We start from the raw sequence: 17,322 nt of genomic DNA on the forward strand, positions 1-17,322 counted from the left end.
ACACACGGGTTTGATAGCATAATCTTATCGGACACAAGCGAAAGAGAAGCGGATCTTGTAGCTGTTACGTCTAAAGCTAATTAAATACTCAAAGATCTTAAGTCTGGAATCAAAATATTGTGTTAATTTATTAATTGTAAGAAAATGAGCCTCTTTTTGTTAGAACAAATGAAAGTAAAGTACGTTTATTAAAGCCTTTATTAAATGCTTATGCAATCAATTTTGTTTCAGCGTTTATGAAAATGACTGCAACTGCAAGATTGAAACCAAATAAATATGGCAACATCACATCAGTAAAAAAAAAATTATAGTCTGTGTCTGTCTGAAATTAGTATCTTTGATCAAGAAATTCAAGAATAATGAAAATAAATACATTATATTTAACAAAGATATTCATATTTTAAACAAAATGAATGGGTAAAATAAACTTTAAAGTGTAAGCATTAACTTCCCGACATGATTATTGACCAAGGCTTTCCTTGAAGACATATCAGTGTTCCATTCACTGATCAAAAATGACTGAAAAGGGCTTCAACGGTGAGCAGTCATCGCCCTCTTGGGATCTGCCCGGTCCGTCGTCACTGGCCGCTATCTTGGACACGGCCTTTGCGTCCCCATCGTCGGAAGGTCAGCTTGTAGATGGTAAATAAATAGTAAACATACATAGCATATTGTTATTTACTTTCACGTTTTTTCGATCTCATTCGTATGACTTGTTCTCTAGATGAAATGGAGTGCGACGCGTTGTTTGCCGCGAGTGACGACGACGTAGAGGTTCTGCCGATGTTAGAGCCTGCAACGTCGTCGGGCAGTAGCGAGCTCGCTCCGAAACATATGATATCTTCCAACTACGTTAACTCCACATCGCCCGACCTGCCGTTCCGAGTGAACGTGTCACCTCTCGCGCCGCCACCGGCGAATCGCACGCCCGTGCCTGAGGAGTACCAACCTCTGCCTGACAGCTCTAGCTCGTTAGATTACATATTGGGCGGTAGTGACGCAGGACACCTTGCTCTGTCCAACTCCCACATAAGGTACCAGCCCAAACCTGCCATCAACCAACCAAGAAGATATTACTATCCTAATTATACACACTATGGGCATGGAGTGCGACCCATGCAAGAATATATGGTAAATCCTTATAATATCAATAATGTCATAGTTGTCAGTGACGATCAGACTTTCAACAATGTCCCTCCAGGCTACCCTCCACCTGTTGTTGAACCACCAACTCAAGAAAGCTCTCTTCAGACAGCATATCAATCTAATCAACCTGTGCCCCCCATTGCACAAGCTGCCACAGCAGATGTTGCTACAAGTAGTCTGGAGCGGCCAAGTCGTAAATTAAATATTTCTCCTAGGAGGAGGCAGTCTAAAGAGAATGAGGTCAGTCCAAATTTGATTGAAGTGAGTTCTGAGGAAGAAGATAATTCCTCGGCTCCAAGGAAGCGTCTATGTGATAACAGTATGGAGCAACAAGCGTCTGATTCAGAAGTGTCAGGCAGTATAGCTACAGGTAGTGGTTCTGTTGCATCGGATCTATCTTCTCGAGTTAAAAATGAGCCACATGAGCAAATAGATGCATCAACACAAGCTGCTGGAGATGCTGACCCAAATAGACACACTCAAGAACACATTTGTTCAAGGAGAGCAAGCAGTGGCCAAAACTATTTAACACTAGCAGGACAGCCTGCTCATTTTATGCCCACCCCTCCTGTGCAAGTCAAGCAAGAGAACCAAGGATGTGTTAACACTCACGGGCGGCACTGTTCCTGCTCTATGAATCATGTCCATGGCAACTGCATGCACACTCACTCAGGTCACCACCGAGATTTTTGCCACAACAGAATGCCTCACTACAATGCTGCAAATGCCTTGCGTCATCATCACCATCATCACCACCACCACCATCACAGTCACAGAATGAGGCCTGGTGTGAACAATGGAGCATATGAAATTAATCCGTCCAGTTCTCATGTGAAGGAAGAGTCTGCATCACAAACATCAGTAGTGAAGCGAGAAGGGGCGCAATTGGACAGTGCACAGAACCCAGTTGCAGCACCTGTTATTAAAGTTGAGTCTCAGCAATCGCAAGTTAAAATGGAGCCGGGACAGTCAAGCTCTCAAAATAGAATGGACAGTAATGAGCAAGTGACTGTGAAATCAGAAGCAGAGTTAGTGGGCCGGCGCGACGTGGATGCGGCTGGGGACCGGCACAACCCCTCGCCGCAGCCAGGCACCAGCTCCGGAAGAAGCACACAGACCGCTGAAAACAAATCTGTTAATACTTCTAGTCAGGTAATTATCAAGATGCATGACAAGTGCAAGTACGCACTCTGCGGTTAACTGCGCGGTTTTAGCGCACCATCCCTCTAAAATATAGCGTGCTAAAGCCGAGCATTTAGCCGTATGGTGCAAACATAGCCTAAGAGTGTTATGTAGCCTGGTCATAACTTTTTAGCTACCAGACAGTAGGCCTTTAGTGGCACTAATTGGCTTAGACCCAGGTGACTAGATCTTATTGCCTGCATTTTGGCAAAAGTCAATCAAGATAAATGCTTATAGATGTCTACTCTACAAGCTTTTGCCCGTGGCCTTGCCCGCGTGGAATTCGGTTACCTAAGTAAGTTGTACCTTAACACACTGAAAAAAATAACAATAATAAGTGTTCATGGAAACCGCATGTGCAGAGTATAGTAAATAAAATAAATCATTTTGCTTATGCACTCTGGCGGCTTAAAAAAATTGCAAATGAACCAACAGCACTAAAAGCGTACCATGGCTATGTTGGATCAATATTAAGATAGGGTATATTATTGTGGGGAAATTCAGTACACATTAATAGGGTATCAATTGGTCAAAAACAATGTATACATAGCATTTTTGAAATATATAACTTTCTCAAATTACATCCAAAGCACTTTAAAACAAAACAGCAAGTGTGCCATTTTAATACCAGATAACCAAATAAACTAATTTATCCTAAAACTAACACACACTTGTATCGCAGAAACTGTTTTCCAATGGAAATACGAATATTTAATAAGTGGCCTAAAAGCATAGCTGAGTTGCCCAGGAGTAAATTAAGATTTAAATTATATCAGTGGCTTCAAGATAAAGCATTTTACGGCTACATTGACCTACAACTTAATAACTATTATTCAATTTAGATTACTAATTCATATAACAATTTTTTTTTTATTCGACTGGATGGGAAACGAGCAAGTGGGTCTCCTCATGGTAAGAGATCACCACCGCCCATAAACATATGCAACACCAGGGGTAATGCAGACGCGTTGCCAACCTAGAGACCTAAGATGGGATACCTCATGTGCCAGTAATTTCACTGGCTGTCTTACTCTCCATGCCGAAACACAACAGTGCAAGCAATGTTGCTTCACGGCATGATTAGCGAGCAAGATGATGGTAGCAATCCAGGCGGACCTTGCACAAAGTCCTACCACCTGCAAAGTTACAATTGTCTTTTTTGTGAATTTATTTAATAACTTAATATTTGCATGCCAATGTTTTTAGTTAGACGTGTCACTGCACCTTAACATATTTATAAAACAACTTATTACCATGTCGAAAGCAAAATATATATTTTTTTCATTTCATTGCATAAGGTACGTTCACATGTAATTTTTTTAATCAACTACAAAAAACGAGGTTTTCAGTTTGTTACTTTTTTTTTTATTTGTCAGTTACTAATTTGTTCAATGGCATTTTGCTAAGTTTTGACGACATCCACCGTCTTTTTTTGTTGGAGTCTGTATATGTGCAGGTTTCATCGTGATATTTGGCTTCCCCGAAAAGCTTGTGGTAAAAATTGGTTTAATTATTAATAACAAATAATTATCTCAGTATTTATAGTCCTCCTCATCGATTTCAATGACGGCGACCCTAAAAGAAAGTATTCTATAAATTATGACGCCTATTATCTCAGTATTACAAGTGACTAACACGTCTCAATTGATAAAGTAAGATTAACTTTTATAAATTTGAATTTTGTCTTGCTGCATAATATACTAAGCATTGTGAATTTGCCTTTATCTAGGATCCAATGTGTTACTATAACTCACAATGTAACACACTAAGTGGGAAAAATATAAATTGCTCTACAGCCGATATTTTTGAAGCTACTGCCGTGAGTCTTCATAATAAATAAAGAAAACAATCCATACTTCGAATAGAATAACCATTACACTTAGTTTCAATACATATCTCGCAAAAAGTTTCACTTAAAATTTTATCGTTCCAAATTTCACTTTTCCTTGTTGAAAAAATCTTGAATTGTGTAGACAAATCAAATCAAACGTTACCCGATTCAAAAGTTCTACCAGCATACTAATAGTATTGCCCGTCTTAAAAACCTCTAAGACATTGTTGCTACAATAAGAAACAAAAAATTGCCATGCATATAAAAAGTGTGTGTTATGTTTGGAACCATTTTCGGGAACATCCTTAAATATTCAAATAATAGATTGTTGGCTTAACTAGTTTAAGGGCGATTTCTTACCAAGTTTGCTGAGCCTGGTTTTATTTGGGTACTTATTTTCGTTAAGAAATTGTATGTGTTTAAGTTCTGCAAGGTAACACTAAAATTCATGTTTTTGCCAACTTTTTCGCGTTTCATCAGGTTTTTGGTGCTTAATCAATACTGTTTTGTAATAATTAATTATTTTGTCGTGTGGGAAAAACGTTTTAGAACATATATAATGTCCTAAGTCAAAGTCAAAAAAGTCAAAATATCTTTATTCAATTTAGGCTATAACAAGCACTTATGAATGTCAAAAAAAATCTACCACCGGTTCGGAAAAACCTCTGCTGAGAAGAATCCGGCAAGAACTCAACGAGGTATATATATATTTTTTTAAAACAGATTTACAATATTATTAAATGATATGTATACATCACAAGTATTTAACACAACTTTATTTTTAACACAGTAGGTTCGCTATTTGAAGGGATCGCTAATGCGGATCGGAATTATTTCCAAATATCCCTGTCCATGATATAATCATTAACTTTATAATACGCCTTGATATTAATGTCTTCTTGACAATAGATCTGAATTTTGTATCCCTTTCATTTAAATATTTTTTGGAATTTTATTATAAAAACGTATGCAATTTCCCAGAAAAGACTTTTTGGTTTTAGCCAGTCTGTAAGATGGAACTTTAAGCTTCCCTGTGTTTCTAGTAGCCTTTGGCTTATCGACGTTAGTGGGAAAATTACATATGTTCTTCCTAACATACATGATTATTTCAAAAACATAAGGTCCTAAGTTGTTTGTATTATACTTTTGTATTATTTTTTTACGAGGGGTTACGTGCGAGCTTCAATCAAAAACCGGCCAAGAGCGTGTCGGACACGCCCTAAATAGGGTTCCGTAGCCATTACGGAAAAATTAAGTAATATTTTTTTAAGGATTTCGTATTTTATACGGAATCTTCCAAGTTTAGGTATATTTTATACCTTACGCTGTTATTTACACTTAAATTACTAATAATTCTCAAGAAAACTTAACCGTTATAGTTTTCCTTGAAAGTTTGATATAGCTACCATCCTGAATTTTTTAAAATTTTCCACCCACTGGATTAGATTTTAGAGGGGGGGGGGGGGACGCTCGATTTTATTGAAAATTTGCACTTTAAAGTTGAATATTTCGCAAACAAATCACTGAATCGAAAAATCATCGTAGCAAACCCCTAATGGTTTTAAAAGACCTATCCAACGATACCCACTCTATAGAGTTGGATGAGAAAAAACAACACCCCCACTTTACGTCTATAGGGGGGGAGGTAAACTAAAAAAAAAAAAAAAAATGTATACCATTTTTTCGGCATAGTTTACATATATATCCGTGCAAAATTACAGCTTTCTAGCATTGATAGTCCCTGGCGAAACTATAAGGGTTCCGTTTTTGCCATTTTGGCTCCGGAACCCTAAAAGTGCAATATTTCGCGGCCATACCCAATTGGGATGTCCCAATTTTTGACAACATATAATAAATCGAAAACCATTTGGAGAAATAGGCTTTGTAAAGCGTTTTCAGAAATCAGATTCCAAAAGTGTGAATAAAATATACAAAATTTAAGTAATGACCCTCCTTTGATTATATACAACACCTCATTTGACCCCTGCAGTGTCTCGTCACAAAGGTCTACACTCGTAAGCAAATTGTCAATTTGAAATGTTCCTGTCCTGCTTATAATAGCAAAGAGTGACAAAGATAGAACTTTGTTGTCATTTATCGTAAAGTCCGAAATGTATACGAGTATTTCCAATGTATTTTTACACATTTAATTATTAAATTACTATGTTACAAGTAAATACAAAATAATTTAAATATCAGATTTGAATAAACAATTATCTATTTACTACCACACCATTAAATAAACAGGAATAATCGAAGATAAAACAAGAGAGATAAATAAAACTATTTGTCACGGTTCATTTAGGACTAAGCCGTACTTGAAGTAATGCCACAGATTATGTTATCATACCTGATTTTTTCTAGGCAATGGAACGTGGCTGTCTCACTGTGACGTCATCCAGCGTATTTCATATAAAAAATAAAATACTCATCCAAATTCAAAATCAATGAAAAAGGTATCTTAAAATATCCTATTCTTTCCAAAAATAAAATGAAAACTATAGGTTATTTTATTTTGGTGCATCCCAATTGTGCATTTTTCCGGGATAAAAAGTAGTCTATGTCACTCTCTGGCCACACCAGGGCAGGGCTCTCTGGGTGGTGGGATAAACCATCTCTATGCCAAAAATCACGTCGATCAGTCGCTCCGTTTCGACCTGAAAGACGGACAAACATACAAACACACATTCGCATTTATAATATTAAGGGGCTGTTTCACCATCCATTGATTAGTGTTAACTGGCGGTTAGGTGTGATGCCGTCTCTATTTGTTTTGTTCGAATAGACGGAGACGGCATCACATTTAACCGTCAGTTAACGCTAATCAATGGATGGTGAAACAGCCCCTTAGTATGGATTTTCTTGACAGGACGACCATACTACATCAACAGCAAGCGAAGTCCTTTCAGCTCCAGACTTGCAGTTGGACTGGGTGTCTGACTCAGGCTCTGATGATGACGTCCAAGTGCTTGAGGAAGACCCTAGTTTTGTGAGTAATTTAACAATTCAATCTTAAGTTCTTTGAACATAGTAACAAGTTGTTTATTTTGTCGCTTCCATTTACAGGATGCAAAGGCATTAACATATATATATGTATACAAAAAGTATTTCAATTTATAGTTACTATGACTAGGGATGATGGCGTTGGAAGCACGACATCTTGATAACTTGATTCGTTGCTCGCGTGCAGAACCCAGTTTTTCGAAATATAAATCTAATAATATTTGCATTTTGTTTCATTTTCTCATTCAATTTACGCGACAAAACACCAATATTTTTAGACTTGTAAGCGTTAAGAAACTGGGCCAGGTTAAGAATATGTTTGTTGGGCAGCGCGAGGTAATCGACCTGACGTCCCCGCGCACCAGCAGCCCGCTGCCGACCTGCTACCCGGCGCCGCACGAGCCCCCGCTGCTGCCGGGCCCGCAGCTGCTGCGAGCGAGGTACGCTGCCTCATCATTAGAGACCAGAGGCCGTATTGGCTAACGTATTGACGTTCGCAATCGCATTCACCATCTCTTTCTACCCTTATCCTAAACCGTGTGACAGAAAGAAGTGGTGAAAACGATTGTGATTCCAAGTGTGTTAGACAATAGGGTCTCAGGACAGCTGTTGCCCACGACTGTTTACGAACAATTCCGAAATCGCAATAATTATCTATGTCCTTCTCAGTCTCAGGCAATCTCCATATAATTTTCATCACGATAAGTTGAGTACGTACATTAAGTGTGGAAGTGTAAAACTAACAAATAATCACACTCACATTTGCATATTTAGCCTATTTTCATTGGTTATTGATTATTGCATATTATATTTTATCTAAAATCTTGTGATGATAGACATTTTCACTACATTTGCAATATTTCGTGTACGATAAAAACATCCGTGCCAAATTTCGTGTTAATAAATGTAGCGGTTGAGATTTCGGAATTGTATCCCGACCCAGAGAGAATATCGGAATAAACAGTAGCCTGTTCGTTATTCCAGAGTTCTGCATACAATATTTCATTCAAATCCGTTCAGCCGTTTTAGCGTCAAGCAATTACAAACATACGCTCAAAACTTTTGCGTTTATGATATACGTATAAATAGGCTATATGATTGTCAGGGTGCGGATGGGCAACTGTACGCTGGCGTGCCGCGGCTGCTGTTTCGGCTCGCACGCGCACTCGCACGGCCCGCACGCGCCGCACGCCGCGCACGCGCCGCACGTGCCGCACGCGCACCACGCGCCGCAGCATTTCCACAGTAACAATCTATTACCTACTTCATCATCAGCCTACAGCAGTCCACTGCTGGACATAGGCCTCTTCCATGGCGCGCCAGAACACTGTCTTCAGCCCCTCGATCACCAACACGCCTGCCCAGCGTGGTGATTATGGGCAAAACCTTTTATGGCAGTACCTACTTTCACTTATTAAGCCATATCTAAAATGAGTACCTTTAAATGTCATTGGTAGCACTTATAGTACTATAGGGTTTTGCAATAGTCAGCCCTGTGCAGCTTACGCACACATTGACGCGTGTACAGACGTCGTCGTGCCTATGTAGATTCAAGAACGCGTATTTTGTACGGCGTGGCCGCCCTGTGATTCTGTGCCCTTGATGAATATTGTTTTATTTCGGCAGTCGGTGAGCGGCGTGAGGGCGCAGCCGTCGCGCCGCCCTATCGAGTCCACGAGCGGCTCTGGCAGCGTCAGCAACACATGCTGGTAATTTGTTATATACCTACAGCATCAAGAATTCACACTTGTCACAGTCACAGTCACTTAGTCCTTAGTAGAGAATTGTGTAAGTGCCCATGAAGCTGACGTGATCACCTGGAGTATTTGATCCTTTACAAAAAATAGAAAAAAACAAACAATTAAGCATTTTTTAAACGAAAAGCCATAGTCCGGTTTCCTTAGTAAGTCGACCCTTACATCGAATCGGCTCGGGTTTTTTTTGTGAGTAAGTACCTCTTACAGTGAAGAATATTTATGCTAAGTACGAACATCTTACTTGTGACAGTTATCGACTTAGATTTCTTTTTTTTTATGTATTGTTTTTTGGGTTTTGCTTCAAATTTTGAAATGATGTTCTTTATATAGATTTGCATTGCCACCCAAAAAACGAAGGGTATGATTTTATTGATCACCTAATAAATGCGTTTTCGGTAGGGCATTCAAAACTGGTTTTCGGCTACCTAAGAAATATTATTTGTTCCTAAAATAGGAGATCTGTCACCTAAACAAACAAACAACGGGTAGACATACATACATATATACTTAAATACGTACAAATATACAAGACTCAAGTACCTACTACAAACATTTATATTTATCATACAAGTATTAGCAAAAACTGACCGGTTCTGGCACTTCACCGGCCGCTACCGCGGCACGCTCGCTTCGCTCGCGCACTGAGGGTCGCAGTACTACCTAATAATCGTCCTCGCTTCGCTCGTCGTCGTACCTAACCAGACCTGCCTTAGTAGAATAGGTAGAAGCATCGAATTAAGGAACTGATCTATTTATTAGGTGACAGATCTATTATTTTGGTGATCGAATGATCAAACTATAATTTAGGATACAGGTTTACATTAATCTGATGACTCATACTTAGAGACAGATTTGATTAATTTGTTGTCCAATATATTTTTTAGGGATAGATATAATAATTAGGGTATCGCAATTTAGTGACAAATCTAAATTTAAGTGACGGAAAATATAGTTCCCAAAAACTAATACTAGTTATCATATACTAGTTTAGTAGATTCCCACATTCCAGTAATTATCGATCATTTCGAGTGCGTGTCTATACCCTTCCTATTTGTAGCTACTTCTAGAATTAGGCTTCGGGTAATTAACATAATTTTCTTCTTCATTAAAATAATTAGAATGATTTACGGGTGTTATGATTATGAAAATTAACAATCGAAAATGAGTATTTTTTTTGCCGAATACTCTGTCCTATCTGTTTGGTAGAACTTTAATTAACTTTTGCAAAACAAAAAAAAACATTTAAGTCACAACGGGTTTGTAACATTTAATGAATTCACCCGTTGGTGTTTACTCTGTTGTATTAATTGCATTATTGTACACTGCACTGTGTCCAACCGTTATGTTCAGGAGATGCAGCGGCGTTGTATGGGCGGCGAGGCGGGTGCGGGTTTCGCGCACTTCCCGCCCGCCTACAGCGTGCCGCCGCCGCCTACCACTGTGCTCTCTGTAAGTCACATTCTTGACCTTATATGCCCATAAGAAAATTACCAGATCATACCGTATCGCTCTTAATTACCATAAAAACGGGAAAAAAAATCATAGATCTCTTCTCAATTTCGTTTTTCGGTCGAGTTAGGAGTGGTTTGAGTCGTAGCTTGCCAATCTTTGCGTGCTGCTAATGGGTAATGTCTGAAAAATTTAGAAACGCTTGAAATTTTTTATATCAATAGGAATGACCTTTCTAATTAACAGAAAAAAATATCTGATTTTTAAGTAGCATCAATTAATTTAAAAAAATGAAAGAGTTTTCTTTACGACAGTCTGGTCGGTTACGGGGTGTTCCATAGCCCAGAATAAAAAACATTGAAAAAGAATTTATGTGTCTTTGATTCGCTCGATCGTTTCGACAGGTGACACTCTTTACCGGGCCGAATAATACTGACGTGGAAATACCGACTCTGTTTTTCATGTATACGCCCATAGAAACTGGGTGTATAGATGAAAAACCGGGTTGGTATTTCCATGTCGGTATTATCAGAGCCGGTAAAGAGTGTCATCTGTCAAAACGATCGAGTCAGAACACATATTTTATTTTTTTTATTTTTATTCTGGGCTATGCACGGTTGTTCCGTAACCGACCAGACTGTCGTAATTTGGCGGTAAAGAAAACTTTTTTTTTTTTTTAATTAATTGATGCTACTTAAAAAATCTGTTATTTTTTTCTGTTAATTAGGAAGGTTATTCCTATGAATTAAAAAAAATTAAGCGTTTCTAAAATTTTCATCCATTCCCCATAGCGAAAATTGGGTTATATGGGCTGGGAATTAAGCTATCAAAGCTTGCATTGCCAGTAGTTTATTAATTTGTTATTCGTTAAACGTTTATGCTAAAAACAAAATTTCGGATCGTTAGTCGGGATTTGAACCCACGGCCACGTTTCTTAGCTAAGCGTGCCGCGCGAGCTAAATCCAATGATCGCTTCAAGTCGCCAATAGTTTTCGTAAAAAAAAACTTAACATTTCTTTGCTTGTTCTGTTAATAAAACTAAAAAATGAGTGTGTGATAGAAAATGTTGTATTTCAGTTTCCCGATGAAATAGACGCATTGGACCTGACGCAGGATTACGACGCCATGAGACCAGTTTTGATGTAAGTCTACACATTTAAATGTAATCTAATCACATCTTTAATCAAATGGCTACAATTATTAGTCTGTATTTTCACATCACCTCGAGCTGTAAGTAGAATTCATGGGACAATCAGACCCTGAACAATGTTACGTCTTTACCCGAGAAGGCATCAAATTGTGTCTGCAATTGTTAAAGAAATGCGATGCGATATATATATATAAAGAGAGCGAGAGAGAGAGAGAGAGAGAGAGAGAGAGAGAGAGAGAGAGAGAGAGAGAGAGAGAGAGAGAGAGAGAGACAGCGAGCATCACAACACAACACGACGGATAAATGTGAACGCGGATTTAGGGATTCTTGTTTGCCCTAGTTGTGTAATGTACTATAATGTCGTTTTCGTTGGCAGGGCCGGGCCGCACATACACCACCATATGCATCACTATCTGCAGGTCCATCCGCCTCATCTGCACATCTCCATACACCCCTCGGTAATTATGTTCATAATTAATATTCTATGCACTTTGTGGATCAACTACGGCACAGCTAGTCTATTTATTACCAATCATCATATTTATTCAGTCTCGTTTATTAACATTTCCCGCTTAATAAGGACATTTTGGCGCGGCGGGAAGCTACTTACTATTATACTTATCATCATAAATCCCTCTGCTGGGACAGGACTCCCCTCTGAATGAGAGGGCTTGGGCTGTAGCCTGTAGTTCACAGGGAACAGCACATAGACCATTGAATTGCTTCGCAGGCTACCCGCATAAGTTTCCTCGCGATGTTATCCTTCACTGTAAAGCTCGTGGTACTCACGAGCCTGTCCTTGAGAGATCACGGTTAAACCGCTAGGTAACCATGGTTTTTATACTAAGCAAAGGATAAAGATTAATGAAGGTTTCTGTGACAGGCTAAAATTGACGCTTGTATCGAGAGGTCTGTTTGACAATATTGACATTTGTGTCACGTTTGTGTTTTTTACATTAATGGCTTTCACCCTTGCCCTTTTAGCAAGTCGTATTTTGTTACTTTCGACGCACGTCTTACGTCAAACGGATCTAACGATACCAACGCCATCTAGCGACATTGTGTGTGTTGTCAACAAGCAAGTATTTGTTCGTCCAGGGCGGGGGCGGGGGCGGTGGCGGGGGCGCGGCGGCGCTGGCGGCGGCGCAGATGGCGGCGCTGGCGCGGGCGGCGGGCGCGGCGGCGCGGCGCGCGGCGGCCCGCGGCGCCTCGCGCGCCGTCATAGAGCGCAACACGTACCGGCACGCGTACGCGCCCGCCGCCGCCGTGCACGACGAAAAGTGCACCATCTGCCTCTCCATCTTTGAGGTGGACTCGCACTGCAGGTCGGTCGCATTAACCACGGCCACCGGGAAGCCCTAATAATTAGAGGTCTACGCACACTAAACAACTCGACTCGAGTCATGGAAATTTAAGCCTTATGTCGTATTTTCTATAGTACAATTTGAGCATAAGCGGTAAAACAACCTATTGTCTACCCTAGATTTTGTGTCAATATAATTTTTTTGTACTGATTTGTGGTGTGGAACGTGGTCTACGCGGCTCGTCGTAAGACTGAATCGTTGTGACTGGTCTTAAAACGAATGGAAGATGATGATGAAATTGATGAAGACGTCCTGCGGTCTCTTAGCTGTTCAGTGGGAACCTTAAAGGTCGCTATTGCGACTTCCGTTTATTTTTTAGTAAAGTTCGACAAATTAGGCGATGCTAGAGGCTGAAAATTTGAGATGAAGCGGTCGGGACGGCCAATATGACTATTTTCTAAATGTGTAATCAATCGTAAACTGAGCTGTTGCATTGCAGAGCGCGAAATTGTGAGTATTGAGTGTCGCATTGTGTTGTAGACGGTTGCCGTGCATGCACCTGTTCCACATGGAGTGCGTTGACCAGTGGCTTAGTAGCAACAAGCACTGCCCCATCTGCCGCGTCGACATAGAGACGCATCTTAACAAGGACGCCACCTTCTAGAGCCCCCGCCAAGGTACTGTTACACTCTTTTTGGTTTTTTATATATAGTCAACCATGTAAAGACACAAGTCAAGCTCGGAAGTTGCTTAACCCCTTAAGCGCAACGCACACAGAGGGCGGATGCGTGTCAGGTTGTTTCCGACGAGTGAGCCGCTCGGTTCGTTGTATTCACATAGTGAGCGGGTCGGTTCGGCGACGGGCCTGCAGCGGCTATCGAGAGGCAGTGTGTTTAATGATGTCGGAGGATACAGTTAGTCTACCTAAGTAAGGATACTGTATCTAAATATTGTGCGAAATAGAGTGCGGAAAAGAAAAAGGATATGAGTTCATGACATTAATAAAAAAGGTTACAATGGCCCGCGTGCTGTTTATGACGACGGGCAACTGGCGCGGCGCCCGCGCACGATCTGTTCCGCACCCGCGCCCGCCGTCGAATGTGATGTCGACCAAATACCGCCATGTAAATAGCCCAGTCGCGCTCCCAACCCGGCCCGCTACCGACCTGCATCCGTCGTCTGTGTGTGTTGGGCTTCAGTATTTGGTCGCATAAACAATAAATAGGTAGCTGGGCGATTGAGCTTAGCCCAGGCTAAAGCTCGAAAACATGCGGCTTCATCATAGACAAGAATAAGCTAGATAAGTTGCATGGATAAGAGGGTCTTGTTTGTCCCCGAAAACTACTTGATAGCAAATTTTATTGAAATTGTTAGATCTAGATCCCCGAGATCCCCGAAAAAAATACAGGAACTAGCTGTGGCCCGCGTCTTCGTCGTCTAATATAGTTTAAAGCGCAAATTAAGTAATTTCGATCACAAAGCTGTACCTTCTATTCCTAATTGTATTGTACTGTTCTTTAAATATTTGTCACTGTGTTGCTGAACATTTCGTGCTACTTAGACGATTCGGTCCTAACCTGATTTTTAATGAGTTCTAGTTAATGTATATGGTAAAGAAAAGAAAAAAAAAACAAACATAAGACTAAGGGCCTGTTTCACCACTTATTAATAAATTTTATGTGACAGATATAAGTGATACCGTCTGTCTGTGTTTATTTGAGCGAAACAAATAGAGATGGCAGCATCACAGATATGTGGCACATAAATATTATCAGTGAGCAGTTAAACAGTAGGTAAATGTATTATTTTTCCTAGCAAGTTACCAGCTTATGAAAATTATCATCTATTTATTTACAATGTTTTTGTTTGGGGACCTGGTCTAGTGTCCCTGCGGAGGCTGTTTCCCCGGGTGCTTGGGGCTGGCCTGCTTGGCAAGCTGGTCCTGCAGCGCGGGCGCGCTGACGATGGCCTGCTGCTGCATCTCCAGAGCCTCCTGTTGCAGCTCGTGGGTCAGCTGCTTCTGCATGTTGCAGCTCCTGAGCGGGGATCATTCTTTGACTGTATATACTTTATTTACGTTTACCCACTATGTCTTAGTTCACAATATTATTTGTTACATTATTCAATCTTATTACAATGTTAAAAGCCTGAGGAGTGGCTCATGTTGATTTTCGTTAACTTAAGACAAATTGACCTACTTTTGTATAAATCATTTGTTAATTTGATGGATTATGAAATAACTAAGGAAAAATATAGTTAAACTTTATTATAATGTTAGAGTAAAATATATTATGATTTAATAAAGGTGTTTTTATACAACACTGTTTGTTTACTGACCTGCAGGCATGGTCGATCCTTTCACAGATTGCATCTGATGCTGCAATGTTTCCGGACAGGTAGGATATCTCAGCAGCTACTGTGGCTAGCTTTTCTGCATAATCCATGTAACCTTTTGATGAATATGAAGTTTAATTAGCTTAGTCATTAAAACTTGTAACAGTATTTCTATGTGAAATCCAAATACAAGTAAACTAGCAAATATAAATAAATATGATCAGTGAAATAATCACTTGTGTTCTAACAGCATACTTTTTTATTTGGTTTGGCTCCTGGGCACATTTTAAATTAACCTCTTCACCGCCCCAGTCATCCAGTCGTGGCAGCCAATGGAATGCCTCACACGCCACGGTCATCTATACATGACCAACATTCAACTAGAAATTAATCCTTCTGCAATGGAACTAAAAATCAAGTTGATTTGTTGCTGGTTTTTCTGTGGCGTTCAGAGCAAGTTGCATCGTTTGTTTTGTGGTGGTGAAGAGGTTAATAGGAAGGCCCAGAGGCCTTGCCAAAAGAACTGGCCTGGTTGCCATAGGTTAAGATAGAATTCAGATAAGACATACATTTTTATTGAATGTGTGTGACCATTTACCAGAATAAGATTAGTTCTGCAACAGATACTTACTGAAAAGGGTTCTAAGATTATGTTTGAGATCATCAAGGGCTCCACGCACAGCAACTAGTTGATCCCAGTGATGGGGAGGGGTGCCATCTTCACCCCACTCTAATGCTTGCTTCACTAGGCAGATTTCCTTAGACAGGGCCTCTCTTAACCTGGGATATAAACATTTTTTTTTTTAATTTATGGCTATACTTTGAAAGTAATAAGAAAATAAACAATGGTTTCCACACTAACCTCTCACTTGTATCTTGTATGGCGACCATAGTAACTGTGAGCAGTTGTGTGGCAGCATTCACATTGACTGTGGTGGCCTGGCGTATAAGGAATTCATGACCCAATTTCTCTTCATCCCAATAGGCTTCAGAGTCAGGTTCGTTGGCTTCACAGGAGACAGGAGCGAGTAATGCTGCTGTCACAGGCGTAACAAGCCTAACTTTATGAACAACCGTGCGCCTGTGAGCTCTGTAGGTAGCTTTTAAAATTTGAAACAGTCTGCGTCGGTACATTTTCTTTGGGATGGAAATTGTTCATTAAGATCGCCAAGCCCGTTTGACAGTGTTTTACAAGTCCATTGTATTATTTACAGGTCTTTTTGTAAAGGAAAAAATCAACTTTCGGCGGAAAATTTGGAATTGACAGGCTGACAGTGACAGCTGACGTGCCGTGCCTAGCCTAGGGTTGCCAGTGCCAGCTGGGCTACTACGAAACTCAAAGTTCGTTTCGTACCGTCCCTCTCGCTCTCGTATTAAATAGTATAACTGTCAGAGGGACCGCACAACACGAACTTCTAGTTTCGAGTTTCGTAGTAGCCCTGCAGGTGTCAGGCTTTAGATTAGCCTGACAACAATTTTGACTTTTTATGGATGTGTCCGTCTTTTTATCGGGCTGCCGTGCGAATCGAAAGTCGTGAATCAAAATCGAGGAATGCGGAAATGTGAATTGTTAGTTTTTTATAATTTTTTTTAGTATTGTCCAACTTTTAAAATATATTTTGTCTGGCCTTAAAAAAGCTATGTTTGATTAGCTATTTAAAAAAGGATGTCCGGTTTATACGGTAAATGCGGGACGCTCGCTAGCGGCCCGGCTTTTGTCTTTTTCAACCTGGCAACCTTAGTCGTGCGCCTGCAGGGCTACTACGAATCTCGAATTTCGTGTCGTGCGGTCCCTCTCGCTCTCGTATTAAATATTGTAAGTGTCAGAGGGACCGCACGATACGAACTTCGAGTTTCGTAGTAGCCCTGCTGGCTATAAATACTGAAAGCCACAAACCTGATATAAACAAGTTGTTTATATGAAGTCCGCGCTGCTGGCCGTGTGACTCGGGCGGGACGGGATCATAACAGTGTTGCCACTTAAGCAAATTTTTAACTAGATCTAGCCGCATTTACGAAATAGCTAGGTACAAAAAATAAATTTGGAAGTTAAATTTTTAGCCACGCTTTCTATATATAAGTAAGTTAAAATCAATTGTTTCAATCAGTTTAATTTGTAATGTAAAACGTACTTCCAAAGACTACCGTACTTCCGTGCGCTACCTA

The 17,322-nt window shown here is 40.2% G+C and overlaps 2 protein-coding genes across 2 annotated transcripts; one reads left to right on the forward strand and one right to left on the reverse strand.

Annotated features, from left to right (window-relative positions):
- The first annotated feature begins 307 nt into the window (after positions 1-307).
- On the forward strand, positions 308-14,795 carry LOC141439407 (uncharacterized). The gene is made up of 13 exons (XM_074103691.1): positions 308-642; positions 725-2,298; positions 7,029-7,148; positions 7,493-7,602; positions 8,268-8,407; positions 8,789-8,871; positions 10,270-10,368; positions 11,446-11,510; positions 11,895-11,976; positions 12,617-12,634; positions 12,695-12,843; positions 13,363-13,499; positions 14,706-14,795. Exons 1-12 carry the CDS (start codon positions 516-518, stop codon positions 13,484-13,486), a joined length of 2,691 nt encoding a protein of 896 aa, XP_073959792.1. The 5' UTR covers positions 308-515; the 3' UTR covers positions 13,487-13,499; positions 14,706-14,795.
- Positions 14,460-16,945, reverse strand: LOC141438967 (uncharacterized). The gene is made up of 4 exons (XM_074103046.1): positions 16,019-16,945; positions 15,788-15,936; positions 15,160-15,271; positions 14,460-14,858 (listed from the first exon to the last, which is right to left on the reverse strand). The coding sequence occupies exons 1-4, from the start codon at positions 16,288-16,290 to the stop codon at positions 14,702-14,704; spliced, it is 690 nt and encodes a 229-aa protein (XP_073959147.1). The 5' UTR covers positions 16,291-16,945; the 3' UTR covers positions 14,460-14,701.
- Positions 16,946-17,322: the final 377 nt, after the last annotated feature.

Source organism: Choristoneura fumiferana, chromosome 20 (genome assembly GCF_025370935.1).
Source record: "Choristoneura fumiferana chromosome 20, NRCan_CFum_1, whole genome shotgun sequence".
Classification (NCBI taxonomy): domain Eukaryota; kingdom Metazoa; phylum Arthropoda; class Insecta; order Lepidoptera; family Tortricidae; genus Choristoneura; species Choristoneura fumiferana.